This window comes from Podarcis melisellensis (genome assembly GCF_964234715.1).
Source record: "Podarcis melisellensis genome assembly, chromosome: 13".
NCBI classification, from domain to species: domain Eukaryota; kingdom Metazoa; phylum Chordata; class Lepidosauria; order Squamata; family Lacertidae; genus Podarcis; species Podarcis melisellensis.
Genome location: NC_138545.1, coordinates 1609807 through 1629328, shown reverse-complemented (window position 1 = coordinate 1629328; position 19522 = coordinate 1609807). Strand labels below are relative to the sequence as shown.

At 52.1% G+C, this 19522-nt stretch overlaps 1 protein-coding gene across 1 annotated transcript; it reads left to right on the top strand.

Annotated features, from left to right (window-relative positions):
* The first annotated feature begins 706 nt into the window (after window positions 1–706).
* On the top strand, window positions 707–16140 carry SLC25A11 (solute carrier family 25 member 11). Its single transcript, XM_081887000.1, has 8 exons — window positions 707–867; window positions 6102–6254; window positions 7183–7389; window positions 8349–8439; window positions 9572–9662; window positions 9866–9965; window positions 10952–11003; window positions 15504–16140. The coding sequence occupies exons 1-8, from the start codon at window positions 794–796 to the stop codon at window positions 15657–15659; spliced, it is 924 nt and encodes a 307-aa protein (XP_081743126.1). The 5' UTR covers window positions 707–793; the 3' UTR covers window positions 15660–16140.
* The last annotated feature ends 3382 nt before the right edge of the window (window positions 16141–19522 follow it).

Here is a 19522-nt window from a genome sequence, read left to right as displayed (position 1 = left end):
TTGTATTTTAACCCGTATTTTAAATTGGTACCCCCCATTATGTTTTTATTGTAATTTTACTGGTGTTAGCTGCCCTGAGCCTGGCTCTGGCTGGGGAGGGCGGGGTATAAATAATAATAATAATAATAATAATAATAATAATAATAAGCAAATCATACATACACACAGTGCTTTTTTCCTAAAAAAATGTTTAGGGGTACTCTCATTCTTACTTAAGAAAATCACCATTTTATAGTTTTAATGGGGAAAATTAAATGCAGAAAATGGACAAAGGTAAAGATTCACAAAATGTTTAGGGGTGTGCGCACCCCATAAAAAAAGCACTGTGTGTAATATATATATATATATATACACACACATATATAGAGAGAGAGGTGTGTCCTAGACATGAATGCATTATCTGTCTGAGTCAATTGATTCCCTCGCTTCCTTCGCAATTCTTGACACGGACTAAACCGGGTCAATTCAAAGTCCGCTGTCCTTTCTCCGAGCTGCGCCTGCGCGCCTGCCGCGGGGGCTGATGGGAGCTGTAGTCCCGCAGGGGACTCCTCGCCCGGGAAGCCGAGGACGGCTCCGATTGGCCCTGCGCGTCGCCCTCCTTTTGCCCACCCTCCCGGCGGCTTCGCGAGGCCTACTGCGCAGGCGCCTCCTCCTCCTCATCTCCGCCTCCTCCTCTTCCGAGGCGGAAGTCCCGCCCCGGAAGCCCCTCTCGTCGCGCAGCCATTGGCTCCTTCCCGCTCCCCTCGCTCTCGCCCGCCGGAGTCACCTTGGTCCCGGCGCGAGCGGAGCCGTCATGGCGGCGTCGGGACCCGGCAAGCCCAAAACGTCGCCCAAGTCCGTCAAGTTCCTCTTCGGGGGCCTCGCCGGGTAAGAGCCGCCTCCAGACACCCCCCCCAGGCCCGGCTGCGCGCGCACCCGCCTCTGGCCGCAAGGGCTCACGGGTAATGGGGGGTCTCTTCTCCCCCCCCACCTCTGACCCAAAGGCCCGTCTGCAGGCACCTCGTACTACAGTTCCCACCTGCTGGGAGTTGTAGCACGAGGCACCTGGGAGGGAAACAGGTGTTTTTTTAATCTGCCGCAAAGGCTCATGGGTAATGGGGGTCTCTTCTCCCCCCCAGACCCAAAGGCCCAGGCCCCGCCCACCTGGGGACCTGCAGGCACCTCATACTACACTTTCCAACTGCTGGGAGTTGTAGTACAAGGCACCTGGGTTTTTTTACTCTGCCGCAAAGGCTCATGGGTAATGGGGGGTCTCTTCTCTCCCCCCCCAGACCCAAAGGCCCGCCTGGGACCCTGCAGGCACCTTGTACTACAGTTCCCACCTGCTGGGAGTTATAGTACGAGGCACCTGGGAGGGAAACAGGTGTTTTTTTAATCTGCCGCAAAGGCTCATGGGTAATGGGGGTCTCTTCTCCCCCCCACCCCAGACCCAAAGGCCCAGGCTCTGCCCACCTGGGACCTGCAGGCACCTTGTACTACACTTTCCAACTGCTGGGAGTTGTAGTACGAGGCACCTGGGTTTTTTTAATCTGCCGCAAGGGCTCATGGGCAATGGGGGGCTCCCCCAGCCCCAAAGGCTCCCCTTCTCCCATCCTGTGGCCCTCCAGGCGATTGGCACCGCAGTGAAGGGATAGGATCTGCTAGGGCAGCAGTTCTCAACCTGTGGGTCCCCAGATGTCGTTGGACTACAACTCCCATCATCCCTGAGCTCTGGCCTTGCTAGCTAGGGGTGATGGGAGTTGTAGTCCAACAACATCTGGGGACCCACAGGTTGAGAACCGCTGTGCTAGGGGGTCCACACTGAGGCAGGGAGAAGCAGGTGCACAACTATGGGATGGCAGCAGCAGCACATAGGGAAAGAGTCAAGAGGGGAGGTCTTGGGGGGCCACAAGCTGAACCTGAGACCACTATGTGCTGCGGCAGCAAAAAAGGCGAACGCTGTTCTAGGCGGCGTCCTCAGAAGTCTAGGGTCCAGATCAAGGGAAGTCGCAGGGACTCGGGTCGTGGTGCAAGAGCGAATGAGGCTGGCTAAGTGAGGAGTCCTATAGAATTGTAGGGCTGGAAGGCATCCTCCGAGGGTCAGCCCCATGCGATGCTGGAATCAGAGCTGAAGAATCACCGGAAGACGGCTGTCCAAGCTGCAAAAGGAGGTTGCTGGAAAAGGGGAGCTCAAATTCTCTGGTGCAGCAACTCCCCATGGAGAGAGGTTACCGTATTTTCCGTTCTATAGGACGCACATTTTCCCCTCCAAAAAAATTCACAAGCTCTGGTGAATGTACCTTGAACGCACCTTGTTTTAGAGGGGGAGAACAACAAAAAAAATTTTTCCCCCTGTTCTCCCCCTCCTATAATCCGGTGCGTCCAATGGAGCGAAAAATACAGTAAATGCTTAAACAGGGAACGTGAGTGAGATATGTACAATTACGGGGGGCTGTAGGTGCTGAGTGTTGCTGCTCTGGCTTGGGGAGGGGGGTCTATCACCTCCTTTAAGACGGGGGACACCTGACTTGCCAGCAGCTCATGTGAAAAAGGATCTTGGGTTGGGGGTGAGTCTTGGTGGACCTCAAGGTAAACGTGAGCCATCAGCGTGCTGCAGCAGCAAAAACGGCTAATGCAATTCTAGGCTCAGAAGTCTAGAGTCCAGATCGAGGGAAGAAACAGTCCCACTGTATTCCGACTTGGTCAGACCACACCTGGAATACTGTGTCCAAATCTCGGCACCACAATTTACGAAGGATGTTGACAAGCTGGGAGGTGTGCAGAGGAGGGAGACCAAAATGACCAAGGGTCTGGGAACCAAGCCTGATGAGGAGCAGTTGAAGGAGTTTGGTAAGTTTAACACAGGAAAGAGGAGAGATGAGAGCCATCTTCGAATATCTGAAGGCGGAGCAAGCTTGTTTTCTGCTGCTCCAGAGGGTAGGACTCGAACCCACGGCTTCGAGTTATGAGAAAGTAGATCCCGACTCAACATCAGGAGGAACCTTCTGACAGCAAGAGCTGTTCAACACTGGAATGGACGGACTTTGGAAGGTGGTGGGCGCTCCTTTGCTGTTTTCAAAGAGAGGCCATCCGCTCACAGAATTATAGAGTTGCAAGGGGCCACGAGGGTCAGGTGCTCCAACCCTGCGCAGGAATCCTTTCGCCCAATGTGGCTCTCGAACTCACAACCCTGAGATTAAGAGTCTCACGCTCTGCCTACGGAGCTAAGCTTCTACACTGCCAGGGATCCTTTAGCTGCGATTTGTGCATTGTAGGGGGACATGGACTAGAATGGTTCTCAACCTGTGGGTCCCCAGATGTTGTTGGACTATGACTCCCATCATCCCTAGCTAGCAAGGGATGATGGGAATTGTAGTCCAACAACATCTGGGGACCCCCAGGTTGAGAACCGCTGGGCTAGATGATTCTACGGTCATCTGGCGATGATTCTACGATTCAGTGATCCGGGGCTGAGCTACACTCTATGATTGGAGCAGTGCTTTTTGTGCTGCCAGAAGTGCTAATCCGCTTAAGCGCCAAGTGAGGGATTAAACCGCATCAGGGGGAAGGGGCGATGGAATGCCAACGGCTCTGGCTCCCCTCCGGTCAAATTTCGGGGTGTCTCACGGGGGAACAGCTGGGGAGAGCAGGAAGAGGTGTGGCAAAGAGAGGATTAGGGAGGAAGGTTTCGGGGGGGGAATGGTCTCCTCTGGCTCCTGGGGTGCTTTCCTTGCCAACCTCCCTAAATAAAGCCTGTTATGTAACTGAGGGGTGTGTGAAGCAGATTTAGGCTGCCTTGCGGAGAGGGACACAGAGGGAATCTGGCTTATTTAGGTTTCTGGAAGGATCTGAAGTGGGACAGAGGGGGAGTGCTTCAGGATTTGAATCCTGAGTTGTTGTTTAGTCATTTAGTCATGTCCGCCTGTTTGTGACCCCCATGGACCAGAGCACGCCAGGCACTCCTGTCTTCCACTGCCTCCCGCAGTTTGGTCAGACTCATGTTTGTAGCTTCGAGAACACTGTCCCACAATCTCGTCCTCCGTCGTCCCCTTCTCCTTGTGCCCTCCATCTTTCCCAACATCAGGGTCTTTTCCAGGGAGTCTTCTCTTCTCATGAGGTGGTCAAAGTATTGGAGCCTGAGCTTTAGGATCTGTCCTTCCAGGGAGCACTCAGGGCTGATTTCCTTCAGAATGGAGAGGTTGGATCTTCTTGCAGTCCATGGGACTCTCCAGAGTCTCCTCCAACACCAGAATTCAAAAGGATCCATTCTTCGGCGATCAGCCTTCTTGATGGTCCAGCTCTCACTGAATCCTGAGTAGGACAAGGGAAATATTTCCTGTGCGTCTGCGGAGACGGGTGGCTCCCTTAGGAGGAAAGTCTGCGTGGTTTGGGAGAAAAGTTGCTATAGAAAAAATAGGGGGGTTGGCTTTTGCTACGTCCATGATCAGTCAGAGATGAATGGGTGGAGGCAGGATGCAGAGAAAGCAAGGCAGATCTTTATTTTTCTGCTGCAACAGAGTTCCCTCCTCTGCTTGCAAGGAGGTCGGAGAGACAATGGTGCGCAAGCCCCTATAGAGACTTCTGAAATTGCCCACCCTATGGCCCAGAACCACCCCCAAACATACATTGCAGAAGGAGGCAGTCTCCAGCAGAAATTTGAAAGTGTTGCTTCTCTCCTGCCTGCCAGGATACCTGATTATGCCTTAAAAGTAAAGGGACCCCTGGCCATTAGGTCCAGTCGTGGCCGACTCTGGGGTTGCGGCGCTCCTCTCGCTTTCCTGGCCGAGGGAGCCGGCGTACAGCTTCCGGGTCATGTGGCCAGCAGGACTGAGCCGCTTCTGGCGAACCAGAGCAGCGCATGGAAACACCGTTTACCTTCCCGCCGGAGTGGTACCTATTTATCTACTTGCACTTGACGTGCTTTTGAACTGCTAGGTGGGCAGGAGCAGGGACCGAGCAACGGGAGCTCACCCTGTCGCGGGGATTCGAACTGCCGACCTTCTGATCGGCAAGTCCTAGGCTCTGTGGTTTAACCCACAGCGCCACCCGCGTCCCTGATTATGCCTTACCCGATTGCATTTTCTGGGTAGCCTGGCCATTCCTTGGAGATGGTAAATCTCTTCCACATATTGAGAGTTTGCTCAGCTTAACGGTGGTACCTCGGTTTAAGAACAGCCCTGTTTAAGAACTATTTGGTTTAAGAACTCTGCAAAACCGGAAGGAGTGTCCCGGATTACGAACTTTACCTTGACCTAAAAACGGAATCCGAATGGTGGAAGGGCACCGGCGGCGGGAGGCCTTGTTAGGGAAAGGGCGCCTCGGTTTAAGAACGGACTTCCGGAACGGATTAAGTTCGTAAACCGAACTTCCTTGCCAGACTCTATTTGCAGGGAGGTGTAAGCCCCTACAGCCCAAAGACAATTGGAAAGCTTTTTCCCATTTCCTTCCTCCTTGCAGAGAAATATTTGAGGTCAATTTGGGAGAGTCCAAATGGCTTCAGGATTGCTCTCCTGTACTATTTCAGACACGTGGTTTATATACTTACATACGTCCTTCCTTGAACATTTATTCTGTATTGGAGACCTTAGAATTCTTACAGCAAAGTCGAGCGAGAGGCTACACCGTGGGAGTTCAAGAAATAAGACGTGGCTTGGAGGAAAGGTTTTCTTCCTCTTTCGCAACACAGCAACTGGTGGGCATCCAGCGAAGCTGAGCCTTGGGAGATTCAGGGCAGAGAACAGAAAGTCCTTCTAACTGATTGTGAAACGGCGGAACTCTCTGCTGCAGGAGGCAGGGGCGGCTTTAAAGGAGGATGGGACAAGTTCATGGAGGTGGAGAGAGCGATCGGTGACTCCTCCTGAGTCCAGCATCTTGAAGTGTAGGAAGGAAGCAGCTTAGAGGAGCAGCTTAGAGTGTCTTTCAAGCGAGGAAGGGAAAAGGAGGAACTTCCTTCCAGGGGAAAACTCCATTGGCCATCCTCAAAATGTATAGGACCATAATCGGAGATATCTGGGTCAGGGTTGCAGGAGGGGGTCCTCCCTCTCTAGCCCGTTCTGCCGCTTCTCCCTGTTCTCCCCCAGCCCTCAAGGGACCTCTTGCCCCTTCTCTCTGCCCCCCCCCAGCATGGCGGCCACCGTGTTTGTGCAGCCCCTGGACCTGGTGAAAAACCGGATGCAGCTGAGCGGCGAAGGCGCCAAGACGAAGGAGTACAAGACCAGCTTCCACGCCGTGGGGAGCATCCTCCGCAAGGAGGGCGTGCGGGGCATCTACACCGGGTAAGTTTTCTCGAGGGGAGCAGGGGCCTTGGGGGGCCTGGTGTGTGTGAGAGAGAGAGGGGGGGGGGAGTATGGCAGGGGCACTTGGCTGCAGAACAGGTGATGTTTATTATTGTTTATTCAGTTTATATACCACTAGCCCCTTCCTTCCTCCCTCCTTCCCTTCCCTTCCTTCCTTCCTTCCTTCCTTCCTTCCTTCCTTCCTTCCTTCCTTCCTTCCTTCCTTCCTCCCTTCCTCCCTTCCTCCCTTCCTTCCTTCCTCCTTTCCCTTCCTTCCTCCTTTCCCTTCCTTCATTCCTTCATTCCATCCATCCTTCATCCCTCCCCTCCCCTTCCCGTCTCCTTCCTTTCCTTTCCTTCTCCCTTCCCCCTTCCCCCTCCCTCCCTTTCTCCCTTCCTTCCTCCCTCTCCTCTGTGCGGGCAGAAGGAAGAGACATTTGAAGGCTGTCCCTGGCAGGACATATTGAGGGCCTGGTTTCCACTTGGGGGCTAAGCTGCCAACTCCCCTGTTTATTTGGGTGGTGCGTAGCCCCACAACCTCCTCAGTAGCTGCACCCCCCCCCAGCGGAACGCCCTCCTGTCAGACATCAAACAGATAAACTATGACTTTTAGAAGACATCTGAAGGCAGCCCTTTACAGGGTAGTTTTTAATGTTTGAGGTTTTATATCGTTTTTAATAACTGCCCAGAGTGGGGCAACCCCTTCAGATGAGCAGCATATAAACACTAAAATTGCCATCATCATTATTATTTGTTCAAGTTGACCCCGGAGTGTGAACACAGCTCAAAATGCGCAGCCTGGAAGAATCGAAGCGCTGCAGCCACAAACCCCTTCAGTGCCAGCGTGAGGCGTGCGTGGCTTTGGGTGCCAGGAGGGGCTCCTCTGGCTCTGGTTCTCAGTCCCCTGTGCCCCCCTCTCTCTTGGCAGGCTGTCCGCCGGCCTCCTGCGCCAGGCCACCTACACCACCACCCGACTGGGCATCTACACCATCCTCTTCGAGAAGCTCACCTCCTCTGACGGGACGCCCCCCAACTTCTTCATGAAGGCCGTGATCGGGATGACGGCGGGCGCCATTGGGGCCTTTGTGGGCACGCCTGCCGAGGTGGCGCTCATCCGCATGACGGCCGATGGCAGGTGGGTGGGGGAGACCCCTTGGTGCACTGGCAGGGGGCAGGGGCACCCCTGCCAGAAGTGGGTGGGTCCATCGTTCCTGGCCTTGTGCTGGTGGCAAAATGCAAACCGGTTCTCTTTTCTGCTTGGGCAGATAATTTTTATTTCGTACATAAAACAAGAGGGAACGGTTAGAACATTGAAAGATAAGAAACAAACACAGAAGACTGGCAGGTAGAATGAGTTCAGGGTTGAAATAACCAGAGTCCGAGTAAAGACTGTCAGCATTCTCCGATCCAGTCTTGCTCCAGAGACAGGTGCCAGGGTTCTGATGATGGTTTTGCTCTTTAGGTCCTAAAAGAATGCCAAATCACATTGCAAGTGTCTGGCGGTTTTGATCCTTATATCTTTATCTGTAAATTTCTTCTTTATAGCACCAAGCTTCCAGTGTAAGATTTGGGGCTGTTTCCCTTTGAGTTGCAACTATTATTTGCGATGCCAAGATCATACAGGAGACCAGTTCTTTGGACAATATATCCACATTGATATCACCGAAAATACTCAGCAACTTTAATTTTGGGTAGCAAGCGGTAGCTCCTTTAGTAATATTTATCATTTCTCTTGAAACCGGATCCCCGAAACCTTGCAGCCAGTAATGTGCCGAGTTTTCTGCAGTCCCTCCAGCAATTAGGAAGAAAACATTTTTGGCATTTGAAGAGTGTTATTGCCTGTGTGCTGATTTCAAGGAGTTTGCCCTAAGAAAGCTGGAAGCAGTCCAGCTGTTTCCGAGCAAAGAATGTTATCTGAGGATCGAGTCCGGTCCCGGATTTGGCCGGCTCGTCTTGGGAACGAAAGCTCCTCCGCTGTGCATGTGATAAAGGAATGCCAAAAATGCGGGCTGGTTCTGGTTGGGAAGATCTGGGCCTGTTCCTCTCTCTTTCTCAAGTCTTCTCTCTTCCTCCTTCTTCTTTCCTCTGTTCCAGGTTGCCTCCTGACCAAAGGAGGGGCTACACAAACGTCTTCAACGCGCTTCTGCGGATAACCCGCGAGGAGGGGGTTCCCACGCTCTGGAGGGTACGGCCCTTTAGGAAGAGGGGTGGGCTCAGGGGGAAAGTTTTGACTCTGCCCTCGCGATTGCTCAAGTCTCACCCAATAAGGAGGGTCAGGCCTCTTCTGTAATTTAATGAATTTATTACAGCAGAGGAAATGGGCTCTCATTCATTTTCGAGTTCGCACAGAGGCGAACCTGAGAATTCCTCTTTTTGCCTGGCTATCGGATGCCGATAACGGAATGGGAAGAAAACCCTTCCTGCTTTCTGTATTAAGGGCAAACCACTCTTGAAATGCGACTTCCCTTGCTTGCTCACCTGCCTTGGCCAGGTACAGGGGGACCTCTGTTCTTGAACCGCTCCGTTTCCGAACGTTTCGGCTCCTGAACATCAAAAACCTGGAAGCAAATGTTGCGGTTTTCGAACGTCCCTCGGAACCTGAACGTCCAACACGGCTTCTGATCTGCAGAAGGCCTAGCTGTCAAAGAAGCCTTGGAAGTCGACCATTTTGGAAGTCGAACGTCCTTCTAGAACAGATTAAGTTTGACTTCCGAGGTTCCACCGTATCGGGTTTGGGCTGTTCTTGCTGCTCTCCTCTCGTCTCTCCCATTGCATTTTCCAGGTGTATTTTCCTCTTAGCTATGTACCCTTATTTAAACTTACTTGGGGGTGAAATAAGGAGGGGGGAATCTCACTGTCGGGCCTGGAAAAACAGCTTGCTCTCGCCTTAATTCTAGGCTCTGCTAAGTGGTCTCCTCATCCCAAAACACAGATCTGTGTTTTGTGCCTCTGGATGTAACAGTGCCCAGCCTCTGCCAGGGCGAGGGGTTTCCTCCCGCTGATCTCCAGCGTCCATTTTAAGAGAACAGCTCATCTCGCTTTACTGGCCGAGGGAGCCGTGGATGTGAACCGCCGACCTTCTGATCGGCAAGCCCTAGGCTCTGTAGTTTAACCCACTGCGCCACCCGCGTCCCTGCTGGTCGGTGTAGACAGCACTAATCTAGACGGACCCAATGGTCTGGCTGGTCTGCCCTCTGCCCTTCCTGGCCGCTGATATGAGCTGCCGCTCCACTGTGAGGCGAGAGCCCCTCTCCCCTCCTTGAGGGGAGCTTCCGGTGCCCCCCAGCCCCTAATGGCTTTTCTCCTCTATCCCCCAGGGCTGCGTCCCCACCATGGCCAGAGCCGTCGTCGTCAACGCAGCCCAGCTGGCCTCTTACTCCCAGTCCAAGCAGTTCCTCCTCGATTCGGGTAAGCGGCGTCCCAGTTGGGGGTGGAGGGGCGAGGAAGGCCTGGAGGGGTCTCTGTCCTCTCGGCCAGCCCTGCCAGGCCCCTGCAAGCTCCGCCGCCCTCTTTCCTGTAGGGCTTGAGGGCTCCCAGAGGGGAGGTGGGGGGTTCAGGGGTCCCAGAGGCGATGGCAGCAGCAGCCGAAACTTCCTCTGCCTTGTCCGCAGGTTACTTCCGGGACAACATCTTGTGCCACTTCTGTGCCAGCATGATCAGCGGTTTGGTGACGACTGCAGCCTCCATGCCGGTGGATATTGCCAAGACCAGGTCAGGGTCCGGGAGGGCAGTGGGGTGCTGGGGGGTGGAAGGAAGGAAGAGCAGTCTTTGGGGGGTGGGAGTGAGGGCAGGGAGGGAGAGGGAAGCCTGGGATTGACCCTCTTCTTTGTAAAATACGACGACTACTACTACTAATAATAACAATAATAATATTTTATTTATACCCCGCCCTCCCTGGCCAAAGCTGGGCTCAGGGCAGCTAACACCAGTAAAATTACAGTAAAAACATAATAGGGGGAAAAAAGCAATTTAAAATACAGGTTAAAATGCAATTTAAAATGCAGCCTCATTTTAAAAGTAGCCCATTGATCAAAACCATAAGGGGAGGGAAAACATAAGGGTCAGAATGAGTCCAAGCCAAAGGCCAGGCAGAACAGCTCTGTCTTGCAGGCCCTGAGGAAAGATGTCAAGTCCCGCAGGGCCCTGGTCTCTTGGGACAGAGCTTTCCACCAAGTCGGGGCCAGTGTTGAAAAGGCCCTGGCCCTAGTTGAGACCAATCTAACCACCTTGCGACTTGGGACCTCCAAAGTGTTGTCATTTGTGGACCTTATTAAATGCATAACAAGCAGAACACTCCCATATTTCAACAAGAGAAACAAACAATTGAGCACGATCAGGTACAGGGTAGGGAGACAAAAGGCAGGAAGAGAAATATTGCAAGAGGCAGGTGCCAAATAGGCAATTTGTTCCTGATTTATTTATGGCCTTTAAACCGCCTTTTCCTCCAAGGAGCTCAAGGTGATTCCTCGTTTAATCCCCACAACGACCTTGTGGGGTAGGCCAGGCTGAGAGACGTCAGTGGCTGGCCCCCAAGGTCATACCCAAGGGAGCTCCATGCCTGAGTGGAGGATTCGAACCCCAGCCTCTCCCAGCTCCTAGTCCAACACTCCCACAACTGTTCCGCACTGGCCAGAAGCGGCTTCAGCAGCAGAGGGTGCGCACCTTACCCCCCCTTTTTTTTGCATTTCCCCCTCCAGGATCCAGAACATGCGGATGATTGATGGGAAGCCGGAGTACCGGAACGGGCTGGTGAGTGTGGGCCGGGCTCTTTTGGGGGGATCCCTCCTCTCTTCCCCACCCCAGTCAGGGAAGCACGGAAGCCGCCGTGGGGTTTGGCATTGGGGGGGGAGAGATTTCTAGTCCGCAAGGATGCACAACATCAGTTTGACAGTGAGCAACTGCTCAGAAGACCCGGGAGGCGGTTGGAGGATGGATGGCAGCTAACAGATTGAGGTTGAATCCTGACAAGACAGAAGTACTGTTTTGGGGGGACAGGAGGCGGGTGGGTGTGGAGGACTCCCTGGTCCTGAATGGGGCAACTGTGCCCCCGAAGGACCAGGTGCGCAGCCTGGGAGTCATTCTGGACTCACCACTGTCCATGGAGGCGCAGGTCAGTTCTGTGTCCAGGGCGGCTGTCTACCAGCTCCATCTGGGACGCAGGATGAGACCCTCCCTGTCCGCTGTCTGTCTCGCCAGACTGGTGCATGCTCTGGTTATCTCCCGCTTGGACTACTGCCATGTGCTCTATGTGGGGCTACCTTTGAAGGTGACCCAGAAACTACAACTAATCCAGAATGTAGCAGCTAGACTAGTGACTGGGAGCAGCCACCGAGACCACATAACACCGGTCCTGAAAGACCTACATTGGCTCCCAGTATGTTTCCGAGCACAATTCCAAGTGTTGGTGCTGACCTTGAAAGCCCTAAACAGCCTCAAAGGCCCAGTATACCTGAAGGAGCGTCTTCACCCCCATCGTTCTGCCCGGACACTGAGGTCCAGCGCCGAGGGCCTCCTGGCGGTTCCCTCACTGCGAGAAGCGAGGTTACAAGGAACCAGGCAGAGGGCCTTCTCAGTGGTGGCACCCGTCCTGTGGAACGCCCTCCCACCAGGCGTCAAAGAGAAAAACAACTACCAGACTTCTAGAAGACATCTGAAGGCAGCCCTGTTTAGGGAAGCTTTTAATGTTTGATGTATTACGGTATTTTAATATTTTTTGGGAAGCCGCCCAGAGTGGCTGGGGAAGCCCAGCCAGATGGGCGTGGTATATATAAATAATAATTATTGTTGTTGTTGTTGTTATCAGCAACTGGAATGGACTGGAGTGGGCTGCTCAGGATGCCTTGCGGTTGTTGGGGAAGAGGGGAGGCTGGGTTCACTCTCTCACCCCCCCCCCCTGCCTCTCCCCACAGCTTGCCTCATGCCCCACACCAGAGCCAAGCCCAGGGCCTGCAGTTCTCCCACCTCTCTCCCTGGCTGGCAGGGGGAAGCTGCTTCCAGCTCCTTCTCTCCTGGAAGGGGGGGAAGACTTTGGACCCCAGGCCCCTCTCCCTTCAGAGGAGGACTTTGCCCCCCCAGCCAAGGGCCCTAGAGACGGATCACGGAGCCCACAGTATTCAGAGCGGGAGGAGTCTACCTCCCTCGCTTCCTTGCTTGTGTCCCTGGGTAGAAAAACACACAGAGATCTCCTAACCTTTGCTCTCCCTTCACAGCTGGAGCCAGCAATGTTTCTGAACGCCATTTTCTGGAAATAATAATTATTTATTTATACATACATACCCAAGGGACGCGGGTGGCGCTGTGGGTTAAACCACTGAGCCTAGGGCTTCCTGATCAGAAGGTCGGCGGTTCGAATCCCCACGACGGAATGAGCTCCCATTGCTCGGTCCCAGCTCCTGCCAACCTAGCAGTTCAAAAGTATGCCAAATTGCAAGTAGATGAATAGGTATTACTCTGGCGGGAAGGTAACTGGTGTTTCCGTGCGCTGCTCTGGTTCGCCAGAAGCGGCTTAGTCCTGCTGGCCACATGACCCGGAAGCTGTATGCCGGCTCCCTCGGCCAATAAGGCGAGATGAGCGCCACAACCCCAGAGTCATCCGTGACTGGACCTAACGGTCAGGGGTCCCTTTACCTTTACATACATACCCTACGCATCTGGCTAGGTTTCCCCAGCCACACAATAAAACATCAAACATTAAAAGCTTCCCTAAACAGGGCTGCCTTCAGATGTCTTCTAAAAGTTTGGTAGTTATTTTTCTCTTTGACATCTGGTGGGAGGGCGTTCCACAGGGTGGGAGCCACCACCGAGAAGGCCCTCTGCCTGGTTCCCTGTAACTTGGCTTCTCGCAGGGAGGGAACTGCCAGAAGGCCCTTGGAGCTGGACCTCAGTGTCCGGGCAGAATGATGGGGGTGGAGACGCTCCTCCAGGCCTACTGGGCCTTTGAGGCCATTTAGGGCTTTCAAGGTCAGCACCAACACTTTGAATTGTGCTCTGAAACGTACTGGGAGCCAATGAAGGTCTTTCAGGACCGGTGTTATGTGGTTTCGGTGGCCACTCTCAGTCCCCATTCCAGCTGCCGCATTCTGGATTAGTTGTAGTTTCCGGGTCACCTTCAAAGGTAGCCCCACATAGAGCGCATTGGAGTAGTCCAAGCGAGAGATAACCAGAGCATGCGCCACTCTGGAGAGACAGTCCATGGACAGGAGGGGAGAGGGTTGCTCTTGCGCTTGGGTCCTGCTTCTGGATTTCCCTGGGGGGCATCTTGTCAGCCACAGTGGGAACCAGACGCTGGGCTGGGTGGACCAATGGTCGGATCCTGCAGGGTTTCACTTCTGTTCTTCGCTCCTCCGCCAGTGGTGGGGGCCAGTGCCGGCCTCCCTTCTCTTGCCCTTGGAGAGGCGTTTCGCTTCTCCCCACAGCCGATTCGGAGGGGGCTGCTTGGCAGGGACAAAACAGGCCTCTCTTCGCCAGGACTTTGCCCCGTCAGCTTCCGGTGCGTCTCGTTTTGCCGGAGAGAAGGGGCCAAAGTCCAAGCGGCTGGTCGCTCTTTCCCTTCTTGGAGAGCTAGGCTTGCACGGGGGCTGGTGACCCCTTTAGTCCTCCCCTGCCCTCCCGCAGTTATATCTGCCCACCAGACGCCCACCTCCCCGCTGCCAGCAATAAAGCAATAAATCACAGAAGGCTGGTGAAATTCTCTTTATGGAAAGAAGCAAAACAGCTCAGGCCTGGGGAGCCCAGCGACTCTTCCTAGTAGGTCAGTTGCCTTGCCCCAGCTCTCTCAGTCCCCATCTTCTTCCCTGATTGCTTCCCAAGCAATCTTAAGACTCCTTCATCTTGTCTCTCTTTGCCCCGTCCTCTTCACACCTCCAGAGGTCATCCACTAAACCCCAGCTTATCGCTCGGGTTCCTGCCTGTTCCGCCTTCCCCTTCCTTCTCACCACATTTGCACCCCACCTCTTTCTCCCCATGGGGTGCAAGGGGGGGCGCCCTTGCCTGGCTCTCCCCACCTCATTCATTTTTTTGTTTTTGAAATCATTTTCTATTCCATTTTACAAATATAAACTTATAACAATCCAAATGCATATCCATATATAGAGATTACTCTCGATCTCGAGACTTCCCTTCGGCTCCGTGGGTCCTGTTGTCAACATTGACAACTGCATATTATTCCATAATCTATATTTTGTATCCATCCATATTAGACATACTGTTTGTTTCATTGCAAGTGAGATTAAAACCCTGCTAATGTTTTCATCTGCTTGCAGTGCTCTCCTAAATAAATTACAATTTCCCCCCATTCTTTTTTAAAGTATTTAAAGTTTCTGTCCTCTTGGTTCCTGAGCTTTCCGGTCAGTTTTGCCATTTCGGCATAGTCCAACAGCTTCATTTGCCATTCCTCTCTGGTAGAGACTTTGCCTTCTTTGCATCTCTGGGCTAGTAGCATCCGTGCTGCTGCTGTTCCATACATAAAAAGTCTTTGGGGATGCCCGTACCTACAATTCCTAATAGAAAAGCTTCTGGTTTTTTTAAAAAAAGTTATTTTAAACATTTTCTTCATTTCATTATACATCATCTGCCAGAAAGCTTTTGTTACGTTACAGTTCCACCACATGTGATAAAAAGGTACCTTCTTTTTCTTTACGTTTCCAGCAGATATTTGAATTTGTCCTATACATTTTTGCTAACTTAGGTAAAGGTAAAGGGACCCCTGGCTATTACGTCCAGTCGTGGCCGACTCTGGGGTTGTGGCCTCATCTCACTTAGTGAAGTGAGATGGCCGAGGGAGCCAGAGTACATCTTCCGGGTCATGTGGCCAGCAGGACTAAGCCGCTTCTGGCGAACCAGAGCAGTGCATGGAAACGCCGTTTACCTTCCCGCTGGAGTGGTACCTATTGATCTACTTGCACTTTGACGTGCTTTCGAACTGCTAGGTTGGCAGGAGCAGGGACTGAGCAACGGGAGCTCACCCCGTCATTGCGGGGATTCGAACTGCCGACCTTCTGATCAGCAAGTCCTAGGCTCTGTAGATTAACCCACAGCGCCACCTGCGTCCCTTTGCTAACTTACTAGGAGTCAAATACCACCTCATTTAATCTCAAAAACAACCACCACCCTGCAGGGTGGGTCAGGCTGAGAGACTGATTCCCCAGCCCTCAAGCTCCCCCCCCCCCCGCGAGCTTCCTTCGTGCCACGGCCCTAGCTCTAACCACTGCACCATCACTGCCCCTGACCACGCCTCCCTTTGCCTTGCAGGACGTGCTGGTGAAAGTGATCCGCTACGAGGGCTTCTTCAGCCTGTGGAAAGGCTTCACCCCCTACTACGCCCGCCTGGGGCCCCACACCGTCCTCACCTTCATCTTCCTCGAACAGATGAACAAGTTCTACAAGCAGTTCTTCCTCAGTGCCTGAGTTTGGGGGAGCGAAGGAGAGACCCCCCTCGACTCCTGGAGCTCCCCTTTCTCAAGTGCCATGAGCGCACCTTCCGAGAGCCCCCTACCTGTGGGGAGGGAGGGGGTGCCTGCCTTCTCCCTCGCCCCACCCCTTAAAAATTCATTTTTTCAGAGTGTGTCTAGGCCTCCCCTCCCCATCTCTCTCTCTCTCTCACACACATCTAGCCAATCATGAGGAAGGATTTCTCCTCCTGGTGCACTGTGGGCAGATGGTGGCGAACGCTGTGTTTTTTTTTGGGGGGGGGGTTAAAATGCATTTAAAATTATTTATTGCCAGGGAGGGGGGAGTTCTGGGCCGGGGGCCGCCGGTGGGACGTTCCCTTTCCCTCCCTGCAACCGAACTGCTGCCTGGGTTGTGGCCGTGTGGCCAGTGACGGTTCCGCCGTCCCCATCCCCAACTTTGCTTTCCACTTAGTAAAAACCAATCATGGTCTTAAAAACGTTTTGTTTCTGCTGTGGCGTCCTTCTGCGGAGTCTGGGGGGGTTGTGTGTGCTCTTGGTTGGGCACCCGGCTGAACGCTGGGAGATTCGAGACCGGTAAGTGGAAGTCCGGATAGTTGAACTGCGGAACTCCTTGCCACAGGAGCCAGAGGCAGCCAGGTGGCTTTGAAAGAAGATTGGACCATGGAGGAGACGGCTGCCGATGGCTACCCTATTTAAACGCATAACGCTCACATATTTAATGCTGATTTTTCCATCCCAAAAAGGGGAACGCAACTTATTATGCAAGGAAAAAGTTTTTTAGTAACAAACAAGTTTACGTCGCTTGCCCGCCTGCTCCCCTTGTACATTCGACTGGTGCTGAGGAGGTGTGCTGAGAAAATCCTGCAACTCTTACACAGCGAATGCTTTGGGACCAGTTTTAAGGACCAAAAAAAAAAGAGGGGGCTGTGACTATTATGCGATGGAAGGCAGCGTTGCTTTTCTCCAGCTTTGTTCGTTACGAAAGGCTCTCTGGCCCAGGAGGCCAGGAAGCCATTGTGTCAAGTCCACAGGATCCTCTTGGCTCAATCATTTGCTCAAGGCCTCCCACCTTCGCCCCCTTTGCAAAGCCAAAGGGGAGGGGAGGAGCTCAGAGGCAGCGCTGAAGGCTGGGGCGGGAAACCTCCCAGGAACCTGAAGGAAGACACCAAATGGGTGTTGCAGTAAAACCTTCCCTGCAGGTGGGATGGCTGTGTGAGTCAGGGGTTTTATTTTTTGAGCTGTGATGGTTGCATTGCAGAGGGTTGAGCTAGATTTGGGGGTCCCGTCTGAGGAGAGGAGGCGTGTAGTGGTGATAGGGGAGTCCCTACTGAGGGGAACAGAAGCAGTGATCTGTGGGCCTGACAAGATGTCTCGGGAAGTGTGCTGTCTCCCCGGGGCTAAGATCCAAGATGTCACTGAACGACTGCAAGGAATCATAAAACCCACTGACAAATACCCCTTCCTCTTGGTTCATGTGGGAACCAATGACACTGCAAGCAATAGCCTCCAGAAGATCAAAAGAGATTACGAGGCTCTGGGCAGGAAATTGAAGCAATTAAATGCACAAATTGTCATCTCATCTGTCCTCCCAGTTGAACGACGTGGCCCAGGGAGAGAGGGAAAAATAGTGGAAGTGAACAGCTGGCTTCGCAAATGGTGTAAACAGGAACGGTTTGGATTCTTAGATCACGGACTGCAGTTTCTTGAAGATGGACTTCTGGCAAGCGATGGGCTGCACCTCACAACGGTTGGGAGGAATGTTTTTGCCAAAAATCTCAGAAACCTCATCAGGAGGGCTTTAAACTGACTAATATGGGGGAGGGAGACAGTGCTCCTGAAGGTAGGAGTCTATCAATTGATGAAGATGATCATCCAAATGTCATAGACCAAATGGAGCAAACAGCACGCAGACCTAGTGGTGGGAGGAAAAAATCCTTAAATAAGAGACACGGGGGAATGATTAATGGACTTCAGTGTCTGTACACTAATGCGCAAAGCATGGGAAATAAACAAGATGAGCTTGAGCTCTTGGTACAGCAAACTAAATATGACATAATAGGCATCAGTGAAACCTGGTGGGATAAGTCCCACGATTGGAATGTAATAATGGAGGGATACAATCTATTTCAGAGAAACAGACCAGACAAGAAAGGAGGAGGAATGGCGTTATATGTCAGGGATGTGTATACCTGTGAAGAGATCCAAGATCTAGAACCTCAAAGCCAAAGTGAGAGCATTTGGGTCAAAATTAAGGGAGAGAAGAATAACAGTGACCTCATTGTGGGAGTTTACTATAGATCCCCAAGCCAAACGGAGAACATAGATGATGCCTTCCTGGAACAGATGGCCAAGCATGCAAAAGGAAGGGAGATAGTAGTAATGGGGGACTTCAATTACCCGGATATTTGTTGGATGTCAAACTCAGCCAAGAGCATAAGGTCAAACAGATTCCTCACTGGCCTTGCAGACAACTTCATTGTCCAGAAAGTGGGAGAAGCAACAAGAGGAACAGCCATTTTAGATCTGGTCCTAACCAATGTTGATGACCTGGTTAGTGGGGTAGAAGTGGAAGGATCATTAGGCGCGAGTGATCATGCTCTTCTGAAGTTTACTATACAGCGAAAAGGAGCAGCCAAGCATACTAGGACTCAATTTCTTGACTTTAAGAAAGCCGACTTCATAAAACTTAGGGAACTGCTGGGTGAGATCCCATGGACAGTAATACTAAAAGGAAAGGGAGTTCATGATGGCTGGGAGTTTGTTAAGAGGGAGATAGTAAAAGCACAACTTCAGGCAATACCAATGAGACGGAAACATGGAAGGTGCCTAAAGAAGCCAGGGTGGCTATCTAAAGAACTTTTAACTGAGTTAAGATTTAAAAAGCATGTGTACAAAAAATGGAAAAGGGGGGAAACCACCAAAGAGGAATTCAAACAAATAGCCAGCACGTGTAGACACAAAGTCAGAAAAGCTAAAGCACAGAATGAACTCAGGCTTGCTAGAGAGGTTAAAAGCAACAAAAAAGGCTTTTATGGGTATGTTCGTAGCAAAAGGAAGAACAAAGAAACAGTGGGGTCACTCAGAGGAGAAGATGGTGAAATGCAAAAGGGGACACAGAAAGGGCTGAACTCCTCAATGCCTTCTTTGCCTCAGTCTTCTCCGATAAAGAAAACAATGCCCGACCTGAAGAATTTGGAGCAAATGATTCAGCAGAGGAAACACAGCCCAGAATAACTAGGGAGATAGTACAAGAATACTTGGCTAGTTTAGATGTATTCAAGTCTCCAGGACCAGATGAACTGCATCCAAGAGTATTAAAAGAACTGGCAGATGTGATCTCAGAACCACTGGCAGTCATCTTTGAGAATTCCTGGAGAACAGGCGAAGTCCCGGCAGACTGGAGGAGGGCAAATGTTGTCCCTATTTTCAAAAAGGGGAAAAGAGAGGACCCAAATAATTACTGCCCAGTCAGTCTGACATCAATACCAGGGAAGATTCTGGAGTAGATCATTAAGCAAACAGTCTGTGAGCACCTAGAAAGGAATGCTGTGATCACCAATAGTCAGCATGGATTTCTGAAAAATAAGTCATGTCAGACTAACCTGATTTCGTTTTTTGACAGAATTACAAGCCTGGTAGATGAAGGGAATACAGTGGATGTAGCCTACCTTGATTTCAGCAAGGCATTTGACAAGGTGCCCCATGATATTCTTGTAAAGAAGCTGGTAAAATGCGGTCTTGACTATGCTACCACTCAGTGGATTTGTAACTGGCTGACTGACCGAAGCCAAAGGGTGCTCATCAATGGTTCCTCTTCATCCTGGAGAAGAGTGACTAGTGGGGTGCCACAGGGTTCTG